The sequence below is a fragment of the Hyperolius riggenbachi genome, chromosome 5 (genome assembly GCF_040937935.1).
Source record: "Hyperolius riggenbachi isolate aHypRig1 chromosome 5, aHypRig1.pri, whole genome shotgun sequence".
In the NCBI taxonomy this organism is placed as follows: domain Eukaryota; kingdom Metazoa; phylum Chordata; class Amphibia; order Anura; family Hyperoliidae; genus Hyperolius; species Hyperolius riggenbachi.
Window position 1 is genome coordinate 106,125,909 of NC_090650.1, and position 27,113 is coordinate 106,153,021.

The 27,113-nt window shown below is 41.5% G+C and overlaps 1 protein-coding gene across 1 annotated transcript in view; it reads left to right on the forward strand.

Moving 5' to 3' along the window:
- Nucleotides 1–27,113, forward strand: part of PLCL2 (phospholipase C like 2) — a 295,004-nt gene that overhangs the window by 146,846 nt on the left and 121,045 nt on the right. Inside the window, exon 3 of the mRNA XM_068236101.1 lies at nt 21,165–23,648. Coding sequence (XP_068092202.1) covers nt 21,165–23,648 — 2,484 coding nt within the window. The remainder of the gene's footprint in view (nt 1–21,164; nt 23,649–27,113) is intronic.

The following is a 27,113-nucleotide window of genomic DNA, read 5'->3' on the forward strand; positions in this document are numbered from 1 at the left end:
TGTGTAGCTATAGACTCCTAAGAACGGAGTAAACCGAACCAAACTGAATTTCTTTAAAATTTTGACTCTGCTCGCACATATGAGCACAGGAAATATATATAATCATCTCTTTCATATTCATCCCTTTCAAAAAGGGATGAATATGAATTCAACCTTTGGTTGTAAAAAACGACTTGCCAATGCATTTTGGACTTGCTGCTGGAAATCGTGGCATCAGTTTGCTACTAAGTATGCCCAGATGTCTTCTCATAAATCCGGCTTTCTAATGCGTGGCCACACGCAGAATCACCAGGAGCGGTACAGTATGTAGTTTTCTATGCCTGCATTCAGGCTCCATATTTGCATATAGCTAATGTAGGTGAACTGCTATATGAACTCTTGCTTGCCTCTGCCCACTGCTGCATTATATGCTTTGCTGGCTCTTGAGTGCATAAACTCAGGCATGGTTTACTCTGATGCCAAATCTCTGCTTGCTTCTTGGAGCCTGTCAGTTTGTTGCATCTTCTGAACCGTTATATATTCTTTGCCACATGCTGTGCTTCACTTGGACGTCATTACTTTAACTTTATGTTGAAGAATATTCACTCATATAGTGTGGAGTGAACGTAGGCCAGTTCTTGGCCTTTGCAGAAGAACTTTCCTTCAAGGGAACCTTAACTGAGAGGGATATGGATATTTCCTTTTAAACAATACCAGTTGCCTGGCAGTCCTGCTGATCTCTTTGGCTGCAGCAGTGGTGGACTCACACACCTGAAACAAGCATGCAGCAAATCCAGTCTGACTTCAGTCAGAGCACCTGATCTGCATGCTTGTTCGGGGGCTGTGGCTAAAAGTATTAGCGGCACAGGATCAGTGGGAGAGTCAGGCAACTGGTATTATTTTAAAAGGAAAAATCCATCTCCTTCTCAGTTTAGGTTCCCTTTAAGTTGTTAATCATCTGGACCCTAGATCACACTAGGTGATCAGTGCTAGGTGTGCATGGTGGCCGCTCCATACAGGGTTTGTTTGTAGCGATTATTTACTTGTTTATAGATTAATAAAATACATTTTGATATTTTTATAAATTAGCGTTGTTATACGATTTATTGTTGCACACACCTTGCTTTATTTTTTCTCCTAAACAATACGTAGTTTCTAATACATTAACTTAGACCTAGCATGCAGATAAAATGTTCTGACTACATGCTTATGACATGACTCGCATACCCCTGAGTAGAGTTGGGCCGAACCTCCGATTTTAGGTTCGCGAACCGGGTTCGCGAACTTCCGCGGAAGGTTCGGTTCGCGTTAAAGTTCACGAACCGCAATAGACTTCAATGGGGATGCGAACTTTGAAAAAAAAAAAATTTATGCTGGCCACAAAAGTGATGGAAAAGATGTTTCAAGGGGTCTAACACCTGGAGGGGGGCATGGCGGAGTGGGATACACGCCAAAAGTCCCCGGGAAAAATCTGGATTTGACGCAAAGCAGCGTTTTAAGGGCAGAAATCATATTGAATGCTAAATAACAGGCCTAAAGTGCTTTAAAACATCTTGCATGTGTAAACATCAATCAGGTAGTGTAATTAAGGTACTGCTTCACACTGACACACCAAACTGTTCACTGAACAGAACAGGTGTGCAGTGGCGGGTTCACTGAACAGAACAGGTATGCAGTGGCGGGTTCACTGAACAGAACAGGTATACAGTGGCGGGTTCACTGAACAGAACAGGTATGCAGTGGCGGGTTCACTGAACAGAACAGGTATACAGTGGCGGGTTCACTGAACAGAACATGTATGCAGTGGCGGGTTCACTGAACAGAACAGGTATACAATGGCGGGTTCACTGAACAGAACAGGTAGGCAGTGGTGGGTTCACTGAACAGTACAGGTATACAGTGGCGGGTTCACTGAACAGAACAGGTATGCAGTGGCGGGTTCACTGAACAGGTATGCAGTGGCGGGTTCACTGAACAGGTATGCAGTGGTGGGTTCACAGAACAGGTATGCAGTGGTGGGTTCACAGAACAGGTATGCAGTGGTGGGTTCACTGAACAGGTATGCAGTGGTGGGTTCACTGAACAGGTATGCAGTGGTGGGTTCACAGTACAGGTATGCAGTGGTGGGTTCACAGTACAGGTATGCAGTGGTGGGTTCACAGAACAGGTATGCAGTGGTGGGTTCACAGTACAGGTATGCAGTGGTGGGTTCACAGAACAGGTATGCAGTGGTAGGTTCACAGAACAGGTATGCAGTGGTGGGTTCACTGAACAGGTATGCAGTGGTGGGTTCACTGAACAGGTATGCAGTGGTGGGTTCACTGAACAGGTATGCAGTGGTGGGTTCACTGAACAGGTATGCAGTGGTGGGTTCACTGAACAGGTATGCAGTGGGGGGTTCACAGTACAGGTATGCAGTGGTGGGTTCACAGAACAGGTATGCAGCCAGGGACAAGCTAAGCCTAACTAATCTTTCCCTATGAGAGAGTGTGCAGCAGCTCGCCCTACTCTCACTAATGCAGGCACACGAGTGACCGTAATGGCCGCCGCTGCCTGCCTTATATAAGGGGGGTGGGGCTCCAGGGGCTAGTGTAGCCTAATTGGCTACACTGGGCCTGCTGACTGTGATGTAGAGGGTCAAAGTTGACCCTCCATGTGCATTATGGGGCGAACCGAACTTCCGCAAAAGTTCGCCTGCGGGACGCGAACGCGAACCACGGAAGTTAGCATGGAACCGTTCGGCCCAACTCTACCCCTGAGCCGTAAAGAGAACCTGAGACGAGATGTGTCTCAGGTACTATACTAACCTGGGGCTTCTGTAAGCCCGCTTTAGGCCCCTCGTCGTCTCCCCAGGTGGCTCCTGTCACCCGCAATAGTGTCCAAAAGCATGGCTGAGTATCGCTTCATTGCACATGCATGGGCCGGCCAGGCGCGCTCCCCGTCACGCTCCTGTAGCTAGAAGCGTTCTGCGCTTGCGCAGTACTACTGCCCAGACGCAGAACCCTCCCAGGGATGGGAGCGCGATGGGGAGCGCACCTGGCCGGACTCGCATGCGCGACGAAGCATAACTTGGCCAGGCTTTCGGACACTATTGCAGGTGACAGGAGACGGCGAGAGACGAGCGGCCTCAAAGGGGCTTAAGGAAGCACCAGGTAAGTATAGTACAGGTACACTTTGAAGGACAACTGAAGTGAGAAGAATATGGTGGCTGCCATATTTATTTCCTTCTAAACAATACCAGTTGCCTGGCAGCCCTGCTGATCTATTAGGCTGCAGTAGTGTCAGAAACCAGCATGCAGCTAATCTTGTCAGCTCTGATAATAATGTCAGAAACGTCTGATATGCATATGCTTGTTCAGGGTCTATGGCTAAAAGTATTAGAGGCAGAGCATCAGCCGGATAACCAGGCAACTGGTATTGTTTAAGATGAAATAAATGTGTCAGATTCCAAATCCCTCTCGTTACAGTTGTCCTTTAAAAGGAACTAAACCTCCAGGCATCTGGTGTTGTCCTCCATAGTCTTCTTGATTCAGGTTCTTTCTAAAATTAAACAACGTGCTGAGAGAAATCCCAGCACAACTTGAATTGTTTTATTTCCACCAAATAATATAATGCACACATGGTTGATCTGGTGCAGTAGTTAACGGGTATTGGATGCAGAAGTTACATACAGTAGCTGTGGTGCAGGATGGTTTGTGTAGCGAAGGTTTCACACTCTGTGCTTCCTCCGAGGCAGCAGATTGCAACAGAGGGCTTTAATTAATTTGACCACCGGCAGTAGCCGATACCCAAATTACATGTCCCCTCGAGTTGCTACAACTCTGGGGAATAGTAATCAGCACGGGCCCGAAGTCTCGGCTTCACTCTTGGCCGAAATGGCCCACACTGATAATGAATGGACTCTTATGCTGAATACACACGTTGAGATTTCCTGTTCGATTCCCGGGATCGAACGGATCGAATCGATTATTTCCAACATGCTCGATTCGGATTTCAATCGTTTCTGCCGTCGATTTGGCATACTTAACATGCAAATCGACGGCAGAAACGATCGAAATCCGAATCGAGCATGTTGGAAATAATCGATTCGATCCGTTCGATCCCGGGAATCGAACAGGAAATCTCAACGTGTGTATTCAGCATGAGACTCTCGGGGCCATATGCAATTCCCCTTTTCACCTGAGTTTTCTCCTAGGAGAAAATTTTTCATCTTCCAATTTAAAATAACTTTCCAGCACTTTTCAACTTAAAACGTACCAAACAGTAGGCGAGAAAGTACTATTAAAATTATTTTGAGTATTTTCTTGCTTGCTGGTGGCTTAAAAGAAATTTTATTGGCAAGTTTAAAATTATCACCTAGGAGAAAACTCAGGTGAGAAAGTGAATTGCATATGGGCCTCTGTGTTTAGGGATTTCGTGCTACGCCCTAAATGCACATAGGACCCTATTCAATTAACTGTTTTCTATAAGTTTTCTCTTAGGTGATATTTCCACACCTTGCAAGTGGAATGCCTATTAAGACAACGGAAAGCTATAAAATACTCAAAATTATTTTGATTGGACTTTTTCACCTACTGTTATTTTACCTACTGTTTTCTAGGAGAAAACTTTGGAGAGAAAGTTCATAGAATAAGGACCATAATTTCACACAATAACCCAGAGCACACTATTTGTATGATCATACCTGAGCTGTGACGTTTAGGGCCTATTTTCACTGGGGTCTTCCGTCCGTTTCAGATTTAGACGTGGCCCCTGTGCTGCTGCAAATGTACAGCCCAATTGCTTTGTCCTGCAGCATGTCCTCTAGATTTGAACTGCAATTGCCCGAATAGGCATAGTTTCCACATCTGCCTCGCATGCGAATGAATTCAGCCCTAGGAAATGGGCCCTAAAACTGCAGTTAACCTTGCCATTCATGCAGTTTGGACCCCCACTGCCCCTCTTCTCCCTTCCTGCTTTCTACCTTTTATAGAAGTCCTTGAACACGTGCTTTATTTTTTTCCAGTAGAGCACCAGAGAAGTAGGTTGTACAGAGTGAGTAATGCAGTTCCGGTGAGTTCACTTCAAGGCCATCAGGCAGAACAGGCTCCGGTCATGGCCAGCCTCTGAAAATATTGCGTAAGCTCTTACATATAGCTGTATGGATGGTGCCAGTACCTTAATAAATGTTCATTCTAGATCAAATGATCCATAGAGTTTAGCTGTGGTCAGTGTCTGCCTCCTGTCAGTGAGATGTGAAGTATTCAGCTGCTTCATGAATTACTTGACAGAGTACTTGTAGGAAGGCTTTGAAATCACAAGTTGAGATGGTTTGAAGATAGTTTTGAGATATACCATCTCTTCGACAGTTCTGCATAGTTCCATATATTCATACATCATCTTGTACTTTTGACCTTTCCTCTATTTTACGCAGCTGAGCTATTTTGCAGGGTCATAAGCTAAACCTATTTTGTGGGAAGCTGTTATGTGAAAGTGCTTTAGATGGGGCTCACAACTCAGCATTCCATATTTTAGTTATAGATGTATCTAAGAAAGCATGCTGAAGTGTTCTGCGTTAAACAAGCATTATAAAAATATCCTTTGTATTTTCATCTGTGTGTAGAAAAATCTGTATTTCAGTTTCCCTGTTTACAGTATATTATCTCTTGTTCCCCACTCCTCCTCATCCGCTAAGAGATATGAAGTTCAGTAACACTCTGCAAGGATTTGGAAGATGACCAAGAATTAAATTCACTAACTGGTCTTAAATTACTGGCACAAACTGCGGTTTACATTGTGCAGTTCAACACACGGCCCGGATGGGACCATAAAAATCCATTAACGATGTAAATTCTTACAAGTGCTGTCTTGGCGTTACAGTGATAAATGGAGTAACAGTCTTCAGAGGCGAGCGCTAGGAGGATGCATGAAATTTGAATGCCTGTCTGTGGAAAAGGACAACGGATAAAGGAAAATGTTATTTATGCAGCGCAGTGATGAATTGAGGCAGCAGAGGATGCTGTGTGCAAGGAACCAGAAAGCCGTGATTTATGATCATCATTGATCATGTGATTTTAAGGAAAGCAGACCATCAGTACTAACTGGTGCAATTCTGAAAGTACAGTATCTGCAAATCAGACTGAAGTATAAGAAATGATATTTGCTAGGGTGGGTGTTTTTCTAGGAAAGCATACCTGACCTTAGGCCAAGTTACCTGAGGTAAGCACAGAGGTATGCAAAGGTAAACTGGGAAAAGTTTAAAACATAGAGGCAGTGGTGAAATTACCTTCTCCAAATAGACACAAAACAGTATTGCTGTTGAATCAACAAGAAACATGTATTTATACACTCTAAAGTTTGGTGCAAAGTGTTTCGCAGGGATAACCCCTATTCATCAGGCTGTAGGGGAGGAGCATACAGCAATGTAGGTCTAGGTAAGTCAAGTGCCTATGTACAGTACGTTAGTCTAGCTTTAGAGTCTATAGCAAATTATAAGGTTTTCTGAAAAGGTGTGTCTTGAAGGTACATTTGAAAAGTTTCAGGCTTGTAACATGACTGATAGTGTGGGATAGAGAGTTCTAAGTGACCAAGCTGGATAACAAGAGGGTCTTTTGGGACAAGCAAAGGTTCTGGGATAGATGATATCTGAAGATATTAGGAGTTTGAACTGGACCCTTTGAGGGATTGCCAGAGAGGGGTAGCAAGGTTTCCCATGACACATTGCTGAGTGAAGAGGCAAATCGCTCTAAATGTACAAATTGCATTTTGGCTCTATGGAGTGAATTTTTATTTTATTGAATTTAATATTCTTGAAAGAATTTTCACCAGATCAATTACTGTCATAGGGAATTGTGTTAACGTGTTACAGATTTGCTTACACTGGGAAGAGGTATCTGAAGACTCAGAACTTAGTTAAAGGGGAAGTCAGAGCAAAATAAAAGATCTACTTACCTGGCGCTTCCTCCAGCCCCTGGCAGCCGACCTGTGCCCTCGCTGCAGCTCAGCTGTCTGCCGGTGGCCTTAAAGCTCCAGGAAAGTAACAACAACAACAACAACAACAAATAACATTTGTAAAGCGCTTTTCTCCCGTGGGACTCAAAGCGCATAAGCATGGCTCCGACCATCGTGGTACAGAGGAAGAATTTTATAAGTCCGGAAATACCAGGCTAAACAGGTGGCTTTTTCAGTCTGGATTTGAATAGCTCCAGGGATGGCGCTGTCTTTACTGGGTGTGGCAGGGAGTTCCAAAGAGTAGGGGCAGCATGAGGTGTACTCTGGGAGTGACCAAGTATATAGAACTTGCTGATCTGAGGTTGTGAGAGGTGTGGTGCCACTTCAGCAAGTCCTACATGTATCCAGGGCCCAGATTAGATTTTTTTTTTTTTTTTAATTCACCCTGGATCTTCCCTTTAAATTCTTTAAGAGGTTGAAAATAAAGTTGGACAAGTTAGGAATAAATAGGAATACTGTTTCCTTCCAACAGGGAGAATTATTGTAGCAATGACAACAGAACATTTTTCTAGGTCGTAATTTGCTTAGCAGGTCATGGTGTAAGGTGACTTTGCAAGGAAGACTTGGAAACCAAAGGTACTTCTGTTTTCCCAACCTCCCCGATATGCTCCTGTATGATTTCCAACAGTAGTAAGCCTGGGAATAGCACCCCCAGCAATGAAGGAAAGGCCCTATGTCTTTGTTACATTGAATGATTCATGTTTACTCTGGTGTTTGATTTTCCTAACATTGGAATTGTTGTGTACACTTTCCTTTGAGCTCCGCTTGCCATCTACTCCATTAATCAATCCTAAATCCTAAAGATTATGGGAATATCTATTCAAAGAACATATTTAGATATTCAAACATCGGCTTAAGCTTTTGCCTGGCCATTAAATCCCTACTAAGCTGACATTTTAAAGACACACAGTTGGTCAGCTAATGCTGACTAGTGCAGTGCTGCCCTGCATTACTCATGGACCAGGCACCAGTCGCTGTCTTCTGGCTATGAACACTGAGGGTTGGTTCACACTTGGTGATTCTTCAGCGCTTTGCTGATCGCCGGCGATCAGCAAAGTACTGCTACTAATGTATCCCTATGGATACATTCACACTGCAGCGTTTGCGATTTCAATCAATCGCAAAAGCGTTTCGGCGGCAATTGCGCTGTGATTCTCGTTCTATTGAACGTGAATCACAAGAGCAAATTGCAATTGAATCGCAAGATGTTAGCTTCAAATCACAATTGCGGAACCGAACAGGATCGCGGGCTTGCGGCGGTCCAAGCGCCGAGTGTGAACTAATTCTGACATCCCTGGATCTATGCACACTTTAGAATTACTCCGACGCCACTGGCTTTATCTTTAGGGACCTGAAAGGATTCTTTCCTCCCCCAGCGTCCCTATAGAACAGAACATGATGCACAGTGGAATCCAATCAGCATGTCTGTACATCGCTTATTCAAAAAGTGCTGCCCAGATTATCTATAAAGATAGTTTTAAAGTGAGTGACAAATATTGCAACTGTGTATGAAGCTTAAAGTGAACCTGAACCGACTAAAATTATTTATTTTAAATAAATACATTTTGTACCTGCAAATGAATATTACATTCTAACCTCGCGGTCAGTTCCTCTCAGAAGCTCACCATTTTCTTCTTGCTACGATTCCTTCCATTTCTGACCAGATCTAATCGTACTTATCTCTCCGGAAGCTGAAAGCCTTAAGCCCCATCTACATCATACAATTTTTTTGTGCGACTCAATTCGATTTAGTTAATTGATTTGTTTCGATTCAATCCGAAATGTCCGATCGGGATTTGATTCGATTCATTTTGCTATTGCAGAACAATGGTAACATGAATAAAATCGAATTGAATCCCGATCGGACATGTCGTATTGAATCAAATCAATGAATCGAATCGAATTGAATCAAATCGCACAAAAAATTGTAGGGTGTAGATGGGGCTTTAGGGCCATTTTCCACTATATCAGTTGCTGTTAGTTTTAGCTGAAAGTACAACTGAAATGTAAGGTAATGTCCATGTTTCCCTATGGTTCAAGTGGACTATATTACAGTGGGAATACACGGCTCCTTTCTGAGCCATGAGCCATTTAGATGGCTCGATAGATAATTTCCGACGCGTCCGATCTCCCGTCCGATCGTTTTGCCGCTCGATTCTGCATTGAGGACAATGCATGAAGATAAGAAAAATGAGCGGAAGATAAGATAATTGCCTGCGGAATCGAGCGGGGTATCGATCAAGTGGGAGAATCGAGCGGCAAAATCGAGCCGTGTATGCCCAGCATAAAAGTGTGCTGACCAGGAAGCTGTTAGGGGGTAATGGCCATTTTAAAATGGAGGACTGAAAAATCCATTGATCACAGTGGCCAAACAGGGTGCGGGAGAGGAGAAAGAGATTGATGAATAGACTACACGGGAAGGTAAGTATGATGTGTATGTTTATTCTGACTTTTTATTTTTCAGTTCAGGTTTGTATTAAGGCTAGGCAGTAAGTGTGCATTTGTGCAGTGTCTAGCATTACTAGACTAGGTACTAGTCTACTAGTAGTTAGTTCAAGTAGTAGAACTAGGTAGTAACAATGCAGTGCTAACCTAAAAAGTTCCTCAAAAACTACAGTTCAGTTCTTACCTACTGTATAAATATTTTTCTTAGTGTCTCCATAAATGTTGGTCTTAGAAACCCGCGTCCAGTCAGATCAGGAAGTAGAGAATATTCCCCCCAATAAGAACACAAAAAGAAAAGAAAAAAAAACCCAAGTGGTTTATATCATTCTCATGCAGCACAGAAAGAGTTTTGACAAGTCTTTTAAGTTTTAGTGGTTGAAGGATTTTGGCACATGCTATTTTGTCACGATATATACTTCATACGCCTTTTCATTGTAACTCTCCTCCAGCATGACCTTTGCAGTACATTTACAAGAATTAATTTTAAGGGTTTCCAAAACACCAGAATCCCCCATTGAAATGGGTTTACTGTAAGCTGAAAATGTATACCTCTCCCTTGCTGGGAATATGGGACTTCCAGCATGAGTTAATCAGATAATTACAGGACAAACACAATCCAGATGCAGAGCTGTTGTTCTTTCTCAAGAAGTATCCTGTCTGTGGGGATTCATTCACGCTCTGGAGTTCCCTTTAGATAGACATTTACAGTGGACCTGAACTCAGAATTTCCTCTCTGCTCTAAGATAAGCAACTGCTTAATAACCTTTAAAGAAAAACATTTCTTTGTTACAGCTGATACAAATCCTGCAATAAATCTGCAGTGTGTCTACTTCCCACTTTCATGGAAGCAGACATATTGTTAACATCCTGTATTTACAAAATTAGCAGCTCTGCTGTGGCAGAGGAGATTCCTGAGTTGACACAGCTAATAGATCAAATTACAACTTGTGATTAGTCACAGATGAGGGGGAATTAGACAGGCTATACTCTCTAAATACATTAAGGGTGTATTTCTCTGTTTTCATTCTGTCCTGTGCAAGAGTTCAGGTTCACTTTAAGGTGATCTCCAATGGCTGCTGTTTATATTTCATCTGAGGATAGCCATATACTTGTCGATTTTCCTGGCAGATTCGATCACTCAGAACAAATCTTCTAGAGATGATGTCTGCCCTTTGCATTTCTTGCTCACGTGCGAGGCTCTAGGACTTCTTCAGAGCAACCCTTACTCTGTGGAACTCCTTCCCTCCACCCATAAGGCTCTTACAACTCATTCAAGCAGGCCATGTGAGAGGGGGCCATAGAGACCCATCGGTCTACCATAGCCTACTCGCCATCTCTGTAGCTCTAATCCTCCCACCATTAAACTTCCACCCCACCCCCTAATGTGTCCCACTGCTGCATCTAACATTTCTCACGAGCATCACCTCTCCTTTGGAACACTCTCCCACAGTTAGTCTATCATGCTCTGAATCTAGAAACATTCACTGTACTCTAAAAGCACACCTATTCACACAATGCCATACTTTGTTATTGGTAGCATTTATTTATTGTATTTATAAAGCGCCAACATTATACGCAGTGTATTGGAGGTTCACTGCCTTATCCGTTAACCCGTGTCTCCTCCCCTAATGTCTCTAACCTAATCCCCTCTACATTGTAAGCTCGCAAGGGCAGGGACCTCCTCCTCTTCATTCTGCTGTATCATATGAGCATTTTCCAGTATTGGTGATGTGTCAAACCACACAACTACCTACGGATTTGTACTTGCATTGCTGGATGTCCTGATTGTACAGTTTTGAACGTCTCATGTACCTATGCTGCCCAATATTTGTTTTGTACTATGTACAGTGCTAAGGAAGATGTTGGCGCTATATGAATAAAAAAAATACTGTAATAATCAACTGCATAACTGGAGGAAATGCTTTCAGGTGTATTTATCTCTGAGCCTGTCACATTTGGAGCTAATAAGGTGGCCATACATCAGGCGTCTTGACCATCCAATTCAATTGTTATAATCGGATCTAATGAAAATCGATACTGCTAAAAGCATGCCCTATCACTGATGCAACCAATTTTGGGCTGAAATTAATTGTATGTATCGATCCGACAAGCTGCAAGATGTAGGGCTGACTTGTTCGATCGGCTGCACAGTCGTAACGTTGTGCAATATGTGGACATGGAACCCTCAGCGCTGTCCTCCTAATGTGAAATGTCTTGTGTGTGTTCGCCCTCCCCCCCACGAGCCTGGTGCAATATTCTTCACCTTTTAATCGCTGTCTCTGAGCTCAATTTGCACACATGCGCCTCACGTGGTCTCACCAGCGTAACGTGGGCGCATGTGACGTTATGCTGAAATGTGACGTTATGCTGAAATCACTTTGTTCTATGTGTATAACCCTATGTATGTCATCCTTGTATCATTGTATATATTTATTGTCCAGCGCTGCGTAATATGTTGGCGCTTTATAAATACAATAAATAATAATAATCTATCGGGCCTGTGGTGTATGGGGCAAGCAACACATCTCTCTCCGATCAGATTCGATCAGAGAGAGATCTGTCTCTTGGTCGATCTGCCTAAAGTATGATAACTGGCATCAGCAGTGCTCCCTGTTCACTCCCAGGCACCCTGCACCACTGCCTATACTCCAGAATATTCTGGTCCTGTGGAAATCTGTTTTTCCCAATGAACAGCATGCTGCAGCACAGGTCACAGAATCTAGGTGTGTTTGTAGACCGCTTACCATGCTGATTATTAGCAATGGAGGGAAATATGGTATATTTAAAAGCATGCAATAAACATTCCAAGAGTTCTTCACATTAATTCATATTTCATTGTAATTCGTTTGTGTTGTGTTTCTACAGCATAAGAACAGGAGACCGTTGCCATCTGGCTTTGAAAAGAATGTTATTGTAAATATTGGATCTTATAAGTGCAATGTAAAATATAACAAGCATTCCTAACGCTCTGTAAATGTGTAATGAACATGTTTCTTTTTAGTATAAACCAGAGGCAGTATGTCTTTTTTTTAATAGATATATAATAAAAAAAAAACATAAAAAATAGTGTTAACTAGTTAGGAATGTGTTATACAGACCGCGTAATCTTTTTCGGAGGTCATGCAAGAAATCCATCAAGCTTATAGACCAGGCACCTCTTCCATCTATGGTGGTTCTCCATATATGCATCAGTGAAATATGTTACAGTTTACCAGTGTTCCATTCCTTCTTCACTTACTAAAACTGTCCGTGGACAAACAGATCATCCAGTGATTACTATCTGCTCATCCTATTAGCAGTCACTTACTATGTAAAAGTAGGTGGGTATGATTACGGTGGCAAAACTGTGAGGAGGAAGACAAAATGGGGAGCACTATGTGGTGTGGTATCAGGGGTGTAGCAATATACCCTTATGGAGGGCCCAGAAGCTGCAGGGGGCCCCATGGGGGGAGACGTTTCTTTTCCCTGTCTTAAGAGACTGACAACTAAGGGCATGGAGATTAAAAAAAAAACTTTCTGCTCTCTGCACAATTGTTCTAATGACTGCACCTGCTCAGTCACTGATAACGAATCATGCAAAGTTCTGTAAACAAAGATTTGTAGACGGTCCCTATTCAGTGTGCAGCAGGCTCTTATGTACAGCGCCCAGCCCCCAACCTCTCTACCCCTCCCCAAGTGCTTTGTACTGTAGTGATGCTGGAGAAGTCTACAGAGACAGTTCTTCTCTATCAGAGATGGACAGAGTGAATGTAAAAAGCTGCGGTTGGAAGCACTCATCTGTCTGTTTTGTGTACGCCTTTTCTGTATGTAGGAAAACTTGCACATTTTACCACAGAAGCTAATATAATTGATAGAGAAAATGCATGCAGTGCTTCACTGCTGTCTGTTTTTATCTGCATGGGGAAAACGCATTCAACTGTGCACTAGCCAATTTAATAACACTGATTCTCAGTTTACCTGTGCAGAAAGCAAGGAGGGTAGGGGTATAGGGGGCCACATCCAAAGTTTTGCAATGGGGGGCCAGTAATTTCTAGTTACGCTGCTGATCAAATTAGTTGCTTATCAAGAGTAAACGGAAAAGAGTGATTTCTTTGACATTGAATGATTGGATGTGGCAGTGAGTATCACTTAGTCACTTATCCTGTAGTTAACATGAATTGTGCTTGTGCAAATGACCAATCCGTATAGCAACAAAAACCCACAAAACTTGCTGAGTACAAAATATAGAACTATGTCATGGTATGTCTGTGTACTGCCAAGAATCTGGCATGTACACAGGAGGCATGTATATTCAATGGGGCCCAAGAGTGGAATGAGGGGACGGAGAGAGGATGTGGAAGGTTCTGGGATGACCAACTCCAGTCCTCAAGGGTCATATCCGTGCCAGTGTTTAGTATGGACAGAGAAATGTGTTTTACCTGATGAACCACACCTTTCCTGGTTCTGTCGCCTCAATTAATTTGAGCTGTGCCAAAAATGTGTGAGGACCTCAGCCCTTGAGGGCTGGAGTTGGACATCCCTGCTCTATATGATTAAGAGCCTTCCCTCTCCATAAGTGAGTATGTAATGCTTTTTTCCAGCCATTTCAGTATAGCTTTAACACATGTTCACAAAAAAAACTAATCAAAGCCTTGCTTATCTAACTCATCACATGCTGCTCCAGGAGTTCAGCTACACACAACCAGCACTAGTTCCCACAACATTCATATTTGAATGTCTCAGTCACACTCTAGAAGCCTTCTACCCTACCAACAGGCCCGGTCCGCTCATGACGCCAAGTGAGAATCTGGAGCCGGCACCAGGTAGAAACCAGAAGTAAAGTGCCTGGCCTGCCGCTGACCGCCGTTCACTTGGAAGCCCTGGCCCCTGCCTGCTGTACAGCCATAAGCCGCTCAGGACTGGGGTAAGAGGCATGCACGTCTGTCCGCTTGCCCTCCCTGCCCACCAAACTGAGCCGCTCTGCAACCCAGATCATCTCTCCAGCTTCACTTCTTCAAACTGTTGCAATGTGCTATCCAAGTGGATTGCATTATTCTACACAAATGATAAAGATACATTTCATTGTTTCTCATCACAGAAACACAGATACAACAGTCACTTGTTTTGATCCTGCGTCATTTCCACCATATCTGTCATTGGCCTCGATTCATAAAGCATTACCTCATGCGGTAATGCTGAAAACAGCAGACTTTACCGACCACTTAGCAAAATGTCAATTCATAAAGGCTGTTACCGCATGAAAAGCTGACATTACCGACCAGGGAGATAAATTACAGACTTGGCTGCAGTTACCGACAACACATGTCAGTAAATTGTCAGCAAATGTCAATTCATAAAGCCTTCAACAAGCGGTAAGCCTGGCGGTAGTTACCGACACCTCTGGTGAGGTCTTAACAAGTTACCGACAGCTCTGACAGCTCTGATTAATGCAAAGTGCAGAGAGCCGATGTCTGTTTGATTCATCTGTGGAGAGAGCCAGAGAGCCCTCTGTGTGAATCATTTCAGCAGGCAGGGAAAGACTGTGTGACTCATCTGTCTGAGTCATCAGTGGGAGAGCCAGAGAGAGCCGTCTGTGTGATTCATTTCTGCAGGGCAAAGAGGGAATCGGGACACTGCTCTACTCTACCGCTCAATGGGCTGCGGTAATTTACCGACCTCCAAGGGCAGCTGGGGAAATCTTTATGAATTAGCACACAGACCGGGAAAATACCGAGTGCGGTATTTTCCCGACAAGATTTTTTTATCGCACTGCTGTTTATGAATCGAGGCCATTGTCTCAGGATACAGGTGGTCAGCCTGCTTATTTTGTAGCTCAATCAAACTGCAAAATTAGGATGATTAGCACTTCCAAAAATAAATGAATACAAAAATCTCTATTGGCAGCTCTCTAATTGTAGTGGTTTGGGTTTTTTTTTTTTGTATTTTCTTACTTGGAGGGAGCTAGAATCTTGCACACAGCAGCACTAGGCCAGTCCTGTTCAGCTTGAGCCTGTGTAAGATGGGTGTCTGTCACGTACATTTTGTCAGATCAGATTCTGACCAGAATCCTAATGAAATGACTTGGACAGAGCTGAGCTGCTTTCTTGACATGTCTCCCAATTAATGACCTTGCCAAGTATAACGGTCATAGCTCATAGGTGTCTCCAGTTTCCAATGAATGTGCCAAACTGTGCTCTAAAAGTAGCATCAAACTGCTCAGCATCTCTCTCTTGTGTAATGTTGCAGAGCACTTGCTTATCAGGTCAAAGCGCACAAATGCCTTATCAAAGGGACACATTAGGCTACATTCACAGTGGGGGGTTAAGTTGCACTACCTGTAAAAATGGGGACACAACAGATAGGGAAAAGTCACATTATGCATGCAATGCATACAGTGAAGCATATAATAAATGGAAAGTATGCTTCACTACCACTGTTAACTCGTGCAGTAATGCACTGCATGCACCACATTATGCCAGATCGATTTGACTGCACTGCACTTCTAACCTGCTGATTTGAATGTACCATAACAATATAATTGCATTGTCTTAGTAATGGATTATATTGTCTCACCACAATTCACAACTGTGAGTGTAGCCTTACTGCTTGGAAGGTGTGTAAGGCCTGAGGTCTCCTATATTTTTATTTAAAATTGACTTTTAAAATAGAAAAAAACAGATGCTTGCCTTAGGAGAGGGTAGCCTTTGGATCCTAAAGAGGCTTCCCCATCCTTCTTTGTCAGCCCATTCCAACACTGGGATTCCCGAAGAGTGGCCTTTCTGTGCATGTGTACGAGCCCAATCGGTTGCATGCTGCTGTGCAGGTGCAGATGGCTCGCCTCTGTGCAGTAACACAGACCTGATCCATCCTGGGGTTTTCTGAAGAAAGAGCAGTGGCATGATGCTAGTGCACATGCACGAGCTGTTGACAAGCTCTTTTTCAGGAGCCGCAGTGTGGAATGGGCCTACAGAGGAGGAAGAGGGAAGCATCTTTGCAATCCAGAGGCTTCCTCCTCCCGAGGTAAGCACCCTAGGGCACAGTTCCCCAACCCTGTCCTCAAGGCCCACCAACAGTTCATGTTTTGCAGAAAACCACAAACCTGCACAGATGAGGTAATTAGTGTCTCAGCTATCTGCCTCTGTGGATTTTCACAAAACCTGCACCGTTGGTGGGCCTTGAGGATAGGGTTGGGGAACACTGCCCTAGGGGCACTTACTTCAGGGGCACTTTAATATTTCCCAAGTCTGCGCATGCACAGCAACTGGCTCAGTTGGCCAGCATTCAGAAGGGCATAACTTCTGAAGAGATCAGGGTGGGTGAGACAAGTAGACTACAGGGTATTAGAAAAAGCCCTAGGTAATTTAAACTGGGCAAGTATGTTTTACTTAAGTTACCCTTTAATTAGCTCTATAGCTTGGAACAAATGTAATAAAGTCAAGCAGAGCTGAGTGGTCTGGTTTACAGTCAGCAGTTTTATGGTTTATGAAATGCAACATTTCACCACTAATTAAAAATGTCGTGTAAAATCCACATTAATGTGAATATTCAGCAAACCCTAGACAACTTTTTCTAGAAATGACTTGTAAAGTGACAGGTCAACGAAGCCTAACAGGAGCTGAGCTTCTGAGTCTCTCTATTGGTCAGTGCATTTCATTAAGGGTCCAGTAGATTGGCTTAAAATATCAAATAGGAGGGACTTCCTTCTTACACTTGGGATGTTTCTCCCGACGCTTTTGGCAACCGCATTAGCTTGCACTTCTTTCTCCGGCTTACTACTCTGACACAAATCGTTTTATTGTGCAGTTTTCACTGGCTTTAATGTCCATGTTCATACGTGTTTTGTATTAATTGTACACATTGCCAAAGAGATGTGTTTTCTCATAGCTGGTGACAGAGGAATATACGCATTTCCAAGGTGACACTGACTTAGGAGTGTTGAATTGCTACTCATAGTTATAGCTGCACAAGGACAAAAGCAGAAACGCTTTGTTAGATTCTAGCCGTAAATTCTCATATACTGAGATGAACTTGGAGTCAAACATGAAGGCCATACTTGGTGAGCTCTCCAAAATGTGTTGGTGGCATTGTGCTTCAGAGCACTGATTTCTCAAGGTTTCCTTATTGTTTACAGACTGAAATATTTAGCCATGACCCTGTTTTTATTTCCTCTTGATGCTGTATTTTCATTGAAGTGTTTGTTCTCCTACTGTGAAAATTCTAAGTTGTAGATATACCCAGGATAAATACTGTATGCCTTCAAATAGCAGGCAGGCCTTGAAAACCAGGAAAAATAGAATTTATAGCATTTCTTTTCCACTTTGTGGAATAGATAAGCTGTATATGAGTTACATCCATGGAGATCTTGAATAGTACAGTATTGCTTTCTTAAAACATAAGGTATTTTCAGGTTTTCACTTACGGTATACTTGTTCAGAAAGTTATACCTAGAATGCATCATTTTAGGATGGTGAGCAGTTCGCCTTCCAAGATTGTTGTTTACCCCTTGAAGTGTAACTGTCGGGCATAAAATCGAAAAATCAATTCTTTATTTTTATCTGGTAAACAAGTAATAAGGATGCTAATCCGGCAATCCAAAAGTTAAAATCTCTATTACTTTTCTTGTTGATAAATGATCATTCCCCAGTTTACCTGAATCTTATTTGGTACACACAAACTTTGGTACACAAAAAGGAAGTTGCAGGGCATGCTGGGTTGTCTTTTTTTTTTTTTTTTTTGCTTCTTTATTTCCCCTCAGACTTAACTAATGTACAGAAGCAAAAAAGGACAACCCAGCATGCCCTGCAACTTCCTTTTTGTGTACCAAATTTTGTGTGTACCAAATAAGTCATGTAAACTGGGGAATGATCATTTATCAACAAGAAAAGTAATAGAGATTTTAACTTTTGGATTGCCTGGTTAGCATCCTTATTACTTGTTTACCAGATAAAAATAAAGAATTGATTTTATGCCCGACATTTACACTTTAACGTTCCTGACATTTTTGACATTTTGATGTGTCCCATTTGATACTGCATGCTTTTAATTTACCAAAAACAAATTAAGCTTTAATATGCTTTTTTAATATGATTAATTTTTTCTGTACTTTAAATGTTTTAAGTTTAAGTAAATTCACCCTGAGCCTTACAAATCTACTCCGTGGTGTACAAGCACCAGGTGTTGAGAACCTAGATTTAAATATGCATCAGTGGTCTTTACTTAAACTTGTTTATGTTTATATTTAACATTATCAGTGTTCTCTCTTGTGCCCTTGTCCTGTTTTAACTTTCTTGTTGGCAGAAAACTGACTGAAGCCCAGTTATGGCACGGTCTGTTAATGCTAAACCTCCTGGCTCCGGACTAGACTGACAGCTGCAGCTTCCTAGAACTTTTTCAAAAGAACCCTGAAATATTACATGCCATACTTCAGACTGAGAGAGAGCCAGTCAACTTTGTTGTGGTCTCCATAATGTCTATGACCAGATTTAGAAGCGCTGCTTCAGCCTAAACACATCTGAGCTGTTGTATGCTTTATTAGGTTGTACAATCTATTTTTATTTTTGAAAAAAGTGTAATGTTTAGTAAGGAGGGATGCAAGGCGGAAAACATAGGAACTTCGCTCTTAAGTTGAATACTTTGTAGTGCAGAAGATAATTTTGTTAATGCTCACTCAGAAATTATAATGCATCTATGTCACACCAACATAATGCTCAGCAGACTGGTCAATTGGTGGTAGATCAGGCATACAATCAGTAATCCAGGTATAAGTAGTTTGCCTGTGCTACCATTTTGTACCAGCTTGCACTGTAGATTAGAGATGCCAATAATTTCAAGTTGATGCCGGATTCTGCATATTTTTTGTGCAAATTTAGGCTCCTTGAAAATGGACCAATCAAATTTTACCTCGGGAGGATTTGATTGGTTCATTTTTAAGATGCCGAAATTTGCATGCAACATTTGCATAATGCTGCATCAACTCTAAATTATTTGCATCTCATTGACCATCCCTACTCTAGATATCAGTGTGACCTGGAGACCTTGATCACGCACTGCTGCTCCTGGTGGCCCCTCTGTGCTCCTGCTGGGACTGCCAGATTGATCACACAAAAGTATGGACCTGTTGAATCTATGTTCACTCAGTATCAAAATATAGGTAGAAAATACAGTATATTTTGTAAAAGGAAAGCTCTCAATCAAATGTCCCAACCATAGTCGTAGGCTGTTATCACTACTAAAGTCTAGATTTTAGGGTTGCAATTATTTTCACAGTATGTTTTAGGGATGTGGGCGGAACACTGAGTGTCTTTAATAAACCCACACAATTGTGCAAATACATAGATTTATAATTGAAATTAAGACATCTGAATGCCTTTGATTTATGTTTGCAAAACAATATGTGTATATCCTTGTAATGTGCAGTGTATATAAGTTTTAACATCTTGTCAGCATGCAGGAATTGAACTGAGCAAGGCTTATTAGCCGGAAGCTTCGTTTTTTTCTTCTAAGTTAGCCAATCAATAGTATTTAAAACTTCTTGCTTTTACTGATGGCTAACATGGTACAATACTCTACTGCTACTCCCTTAATTGCTGTTAGGATTAAAATAAGAGGAAAATTAAGGATGCTTTCTTTATCTATTTTTCTTTTTTTAACACTAGTTGGCTGACAATTGTAGATAATAGTATTACAGAGGTGCCAACAGGATAAAAAACACTAAAACTTAAAAACCCATCTTGGTAATAGAGGAGGTAGTGGTGGACTTACCCCCTCCAAGCAGAACATATGACTGTGGATTTTCAGTCAAAACAATTTTATTGGATACTCCAAATAAAGTGCAACGCGTTTTACGGGGTACAAACCCGCTTCATCAGGCAATAACAGATAGGAGTAAACCGCATCTGCCAGTATCGCCAACGCTGAGCGCCTCTGTGTTCTTTTAGTGTTTTTTATCCTGTTAGAGCCTCTGTAATCCTATTATCTACATCAAGTCCACCCTTGGTGGAGGGTTGTACCCTTTCTTCTTTTACTACAGAGAGCGACTTTTTAATCCTGAGTGGGATCAGGACGATCTCCCCACCTGCTTTGACAGTGGTTGCCTAATTGGTAACCCTGGTTTGTGATTAATAAATGAATATTATTACTCTTCCAATTATACATTACCAGTACATACTACACTATATTGGGATCTTGGTATTCTCTCTTTTTCTCTGCCTGACTCTAGCATTTAAAAGTTTGAGTCATTCATCTGAAGCAAGCAAGTAGGCTGTGAAGTTAGGGTCATGTGATTTTTACTTGGAAGGGTTAAAGTGGACCTGAACTCAGAACTTCCTCTCTGCTCTAAAAGATACACAACAGCATAATGACCTTTAGGGCCCGTTTCCACTATCGCGAATCCGCATGCGTTGTCCGCATGCGGATTCGCACAGCCAATACAAGTGGATGGGCCTGCTTCCACTTGTCAGTCTTGCTGTGCTTAAAAATGTTGTTATGGATTCTCCTTGTCACAGCACCTTCGTAGTCGTTCACGATTAGTAAACTGAAGATCAGCTTAACAACCAGAAAAAAGCAGCATTTCTTCCTCTAAAAAAAATGTCTACAAAGACATCCTTCATAGCATCTTGCTTTAGGAGTAGTTTACGCATTGCTGAGTTGATTTAAATGTGCAATAGATAAAATGTCAGTTTGCAAGCAATTTAGCATGACCACTTTGTTGATTGTCAAAATCAGAACTAAAAATATTTTTGATCTAAAATTCATTTCTTTTTGATTTATAGGATGGCACCAAGCAAAAACGGGAGAGGAAGAAGACTGTATCGTTTAGCAGCATGCCAGCTGAAAAGAAGATCAGCAGCGCTAGTGACTGTATCAATGCAATGGTTGAAGGTTCTGAACTGAAAAAGGTCAGATCGAACTCTAGAATCTATCACAGGTACTTTCTTCTGGATGCAGACATGCAGTCCTTGAGGTGGGAGCCTTCAAAGAAAGATTCGGAGAAAGCCAAAATAGACATCAAATCTGTAAAGGAAGTTCGAACTGGAAAAAATACTGATATATTTCGTAGCAATGGAATTTATGATCAGATTTCTGAAGACTGTGCTTTCTCTATAATTTATGGGGACAATTATGAATCCTTAGACCTTGTTGCAAACTCTGCCGACATTGCCAATATTTGGGTTACAGGTTTACGTTATTTAATTTCATATGGAAAGCATACACTTGACATGATTGAAAGTTTCCAGGACAACATGCGGATGTCTTGGCTAACGCAAATGTTCAGGGAAGTGGATGAAGAAAACGTTGGACAAATAGCTATATGTAAAGCAGTGCAATTTATTAAAAAGCTAAACCCAGGTCTTAAAAACAACAAAATTGAGTTAAAGTTTAAGGAATTGCAGAAAACCAAGGAGAAAACTAACAGTGATGTGACACAAGATGAATTTATTGAAGTCTTTCATGAATTGTGCACAAGGCCTGAAATCTACTTTTTGCTAGTTCAGTTTTCAAGCAATAAAGAATACATGGATACAAAAGACCTCATGATGTTTTTGGAGGCTGAGCAAGGTATTGCCCAGGTTACGGAGGACATTAGCCTTGACATAATCAAGAGGTATGAACCGTCTAAAGGCCAGGAGAAAGGATGCCTTTCTTTGGATGGATTTACAAATTACCTTACATCTCCAGATTGTAGTATTTTTGACCCAGAACACAAAAAGGTGTGCCAGGACATGACTCAGCCTTTGTCTCATTACTATATAAATTCTTCACATAATACTTACTTAATAGAAGATCAGTTTAGAGGCCCCTCTGATATTACTGGTTATATTCGTGCTCTTAAAATGGGTTGCAGAAGTGTCGAGTTGGATGTTTGGGATGGCCCCGATAATGAACCTGTCATTTATACTGGCCATACAATGACAACACAGATTGTCTTTCGTAGCGTCATTGACATCATTAATAAATATGTCTTCCATGCATCTGACTTCCCACTGATTCTTTGTTTAGAAAACCATTGTTCTATCAAGCAACAAAAAGTTATGGTTCAGCACATGAAAAAGATCCTGGGAGATAAACTATACACCACTAGTCCCAGCGCTGAAGAGTGCTATCTGCCATCCCCAGAGCAGTTAAAAGGCAAAATTCTAATAAAGGGCAAACAACTACCCCCTGATTGCTCAGGATTTGAGGGTGATGTTACAGATGAGGATGAAGGTCTTGAGATGTCTCAGCGGGTGAACAAAGAAGGGGAAGATCAACAAAACATTGTCCCCATCAAGAGAATTCAGCTTTGCAAAGAGCTTTCAGACCTTGTCAGCATTTGTAAATCAGTACAGTTTACTGACTTTCAAACATCTTTTCAAAACCAGAAATACTGGGAAGTCTGTTCCTTCAATGAAGTGGCAGCTGGCAAATATGCAAATGAAAACCCTGGTGATTTTGTCAACTTTAACAAAAAATTCCTCTCTCGGATTTTCCCTAGTCCGATGAGGATAGACTCAAGCAACATGAATCCTCAAGACTTTTGGAAATGTGGTTGCCAAATAGTTGCAATGAATTTCCAAACACCTGGACTAATGATGGATCTAAACATTGGCTGGTTTCGTCAGAATGGAAATTGTGGGTTTGTGCTCAGACCTGGCATCATGCGTGAGCAGATTTCCTTCTTTAGTGCCAACACTAAAGATTCTGTGCCTGGAGTTTCTCCCCAGCTTCTTCACATTAAAATTATTAGTGGGCAAAATTTTCCTAAACCCAAAGGATCTGGAGCCAAAGGAGATGTTGTCGATCCTTATGTTTATGTTGAGATACATGGAATTCCTGCTGATTGTGCTGAGCAGAGAACAAAAACAGTCCATCAAAATGGAGACAATCCCATTTTTGATGAAAGCTTTGAATTTCAAGTTAATCTTCCAGAGCTAACAATGGTGCGATTTGTGGTGCTAGATGATGATTACATCGGTGATGAGTTTATTGGCCAGTACACTATCCCGTTTGAATGCCTCCAACCTGGCTACAGGCATGTTCCTTTGCAATCCTTAACTGGAGATATTTTGCCTCATGCATCATTATTTGTTCATGTGGCAATTACAAACCGCAGAGGTGGAGGAAAGCCACATAAACGAGGACTATCTGTAAGGAAAGCTAAGAAATCAAGAGATTATGCATCAATGAGGACCTTACTTATAAAGACTATTGACGAAGTTTTCAAGAATGCCATTCAGCCTATAAGGGATGCAACAGATCTTCGAGAAAACATGCAGGTAATTTTATTGCCGTGTTTGTTTTCCTGATTGTAAATTGGAATTCTATTAATAAATGCTGTAAATTAGGAAGTTAAATTGGTTAAATGCATAAATTATGGACTTTGGGGGCCTATTTTTAAAGGGTGATAAATTGAGAAAAGTGCCTATACGCAAACAACTTTTTCTCCTGAGTTTTCTCCTAGGAGATAATTTTTCATCTTCTGTTTAAAATAACTTTTCAGCATTTTGCTATTGAAATCACCAAGAAATAGGTGGACAAATATTATAAAAATAATTTTTAATATTTTCCTATTTTGTACGTGGTTTAAAAGGCATTTTATTGATTAGGTGTATCACTTAGAAGAAACTCAGGAGAAAAAGGTCACTGCATATGGGCCAAATTCTTCCCTGATTGCCATTTGTATAGCTTCCATCTGTGAGAACAAGACCAAGTTTTTTTTTCCCTGTAGATCTAGGCTGGCAAAGTACTCAAAAGTGGTAAATAAAAGCCTTGTTCATTTCCATTAGTAAAGACAACAAAAAAAAATGTTGAGCAATTAGTCGCCTACATGCTGTTCTTCCCACAATTGTTGTTTGAAAAGTTAAAAACCAAGCCTCACTTTGTATCTCTTGTGTATCATGATTTCAAAAACTGCCAGCAAATGGCATAAGCGACAAACAAGGTGTTGAAAACCTCTTTACAAAACATGACGTCTGGTATAAAAGTTGTGATAAATATTTGAATTTTTAGAAGTGCTGGCCCCTGTAAAAATTATTTTATCCTAACTCTTACAAATGTTCCACTGGGGAAATGTTGATTGTTCAGTAGCGTTTTGGCATTTTTCTTTCTGATGAACAGTCTTTTCACCCCTTTATAAGTAGGCCACTAAAGTTGTGCAAACACTAGATATTTTTCATAATCCTCACTGTAATGTGAATAGTTTGTCTAGACTATGAATTAGCAAAAGGTAAAATGGTTACTTTGAAGTGCTAAAAATCCCATATAACCATATCGTCAAACAAAGTTGAGATAAAAAAAATTAAGACGAGAGAGCCCCGTCCATATTTTTATTGCTCTCTATTATCTATTGGAGGAGATTTCTATCACTATCTGTTCCTGTATCAGCCACAGCTTACAGCAGAGTACCTGTGTTTGCCTGGGAGAAAGTGAATGGGAATTCTGGGGAAAAGGAGTTAATTACAGGATGACAGGGCTACTAAGCTCTCCTTGTTATGCTAAAATATTCTGGTTCTTCCATCTTTTTAAGGTAACTAGTACATACAGAACAATGTGAATGCTGTTGCTGTCTAATATTACTCTGTCAGACCTAGGACTGCTGGAACTAAGTAGTGGCGACACGGTCCTTGGTCAAAAACAGTGATCTGCACCTGTCGGGGAGAAGGTCTCAGACTCCTTCTTCCACAGGAACGCACCACACTTTTCCAGATTTACATGCTAAGATCTTGATATTTATGACATTTGGTTCCATAGCTAAATGTGCTCGTGTGTTTAGCTCTGTATTTTAGTGGTTTTTAAGTTACAGCCTTTCAGAATTTCAAAAACTTTCTTGAAATTGCAATATATTTAATTTAAAATTTGTTGACCTCTAAATTAAATGGGATGCTTAGGTCACATTGAAAACCTTTAGGGCCCGTTCAGATCACAAATGCGGATGGCCATGCGTGCGGAACGCGTGCGGACCGCAACGCGTACGAACGCATGACCATCCGCGTTTGTGTGCGTTGCGTGGCTGATCCCATCACTGAAAAGTGAATGGGACAGCCACGCGTTTTAGCAAAATCTGCGTGCAGCATGCGTTCCCAGACCGCACAGGTCCGGAACGCATGCAGTTTGAACATCAGACATTGCACTCTATGCAATGTCTGATGTCGTGCGTGTCGGCCACCTGCACGCGTTTCCAAAACGCGGCTGGAAACGCGTGCAGTGTGAACGGGCCCTTAATATTTTTTTCATGGGTTTTCATAGAATGCTACTCAGGAGGGTTAATCCCCATACAAAAGTTTAAAAGGACCTTATGGTGGGTACACACGTTACGATTTTCCGTACGATTTTCCCAGCCGATCGTTTTTCCCGCTCGATTCACTTATCTTTTCTCGTTTTTATTATCTTTTTCCATTCATTTTTATGAGAAATCGAGCGCAGAATCGATCAGGAGTAATATCGGACATGAGGGAATTTATCAATCAGATGCATCTATCGTACGGAAAATCATAATGTGTGTACCCAGCATAAGGCAAAGCTACCTAAGCTAAGCAAATAGGTGTGCTCATGCTGGATCCATGTACCTCTGTCCACTGTCCCTTTCCTCTCCGCATTAAATATATGGTTCCTTATAGATCTACCCCACTCCACCATCTCAGTAGCAGATACGGATCAAATGAATGTAAACTGGTGTGTGCAGATTCTGGAGGGATTTTAAAGGTTGTCAAAAACCTCTAACTTTGATAAAATTAAAATCATACCAGACTTTCACTCTTTCACCAACCGATAGCCAAAGAAATCTTAAATGAAGACCTGAGGCAAAAACATCAGTGCTGAGCTATTCATCAATGAAGCCAGATAAGTGTGCTTTCTGGTTGCTTGAGACTCCGTGTTCAAAATAGGGCCAGCTAATACAGTACTATACTCCACTCTATATACATACCATGAACTCTGTATTACATTTTTAGAATAAAATATTGTAAAGTATTAACCTTTGGTGGAGCTGTGGAAATAAATACAGTAGAGTCTCTGATATCCGCATCTACGGGGATCGGCTGTTGCCAGATGAGTGTGCTTTTTGGTTGCTTCTAACTCAATGTTAAAAATAGGCCTAGCTATTAGAGTACTATATCCCATACTATGTACATACCACTGTATTAAATGTTAAAATACAGTAATTGAAAGTAAATTAGCCTTGGGGGAGCTGTGGAAGCCAATCTTTAAGCACAGCAGAGCCCACAAACAGCCTAGAAGTTGTCTTTCACTACTGTGAGTACTGCCGGCAACTTGTGCTGGTTGGTGGTTGATGCTGCTGGTTAGTTGAGTACCAGATAACTGGAACTCTACTGTATAATGAGGCAGTTAAGGTTTATAATGAGTTACAAATCCAAGATTATCTTGTTATAAGCAGTCTTGAATCCAGGATTCTTTTGTCCTTTCACATGAACTCTTTTAAGGATGAAACTAGCAGTACCGATTTCTGATGCTGTCTGCTAGAGAAGTCTACTCAACAGTTAATGCTTCTACAATCTTATTTGTGGGAATTAAAGCGTGTAAAGTGGTTTCCTACATGACCCAGTACTTTTATGTTTTAATTATCAAGGGATTTAAAATTGAATTTCACACATTGACTAAAAAAGACTCCTGGGAACTCCAGCAGCAATATCACTGAACCCGAGCTGTCAGATATGATACTATAATCGATGTAAGGATATAATCAAATAAGTAAATAATATTCATTGCCTTATTCACTATGTAAC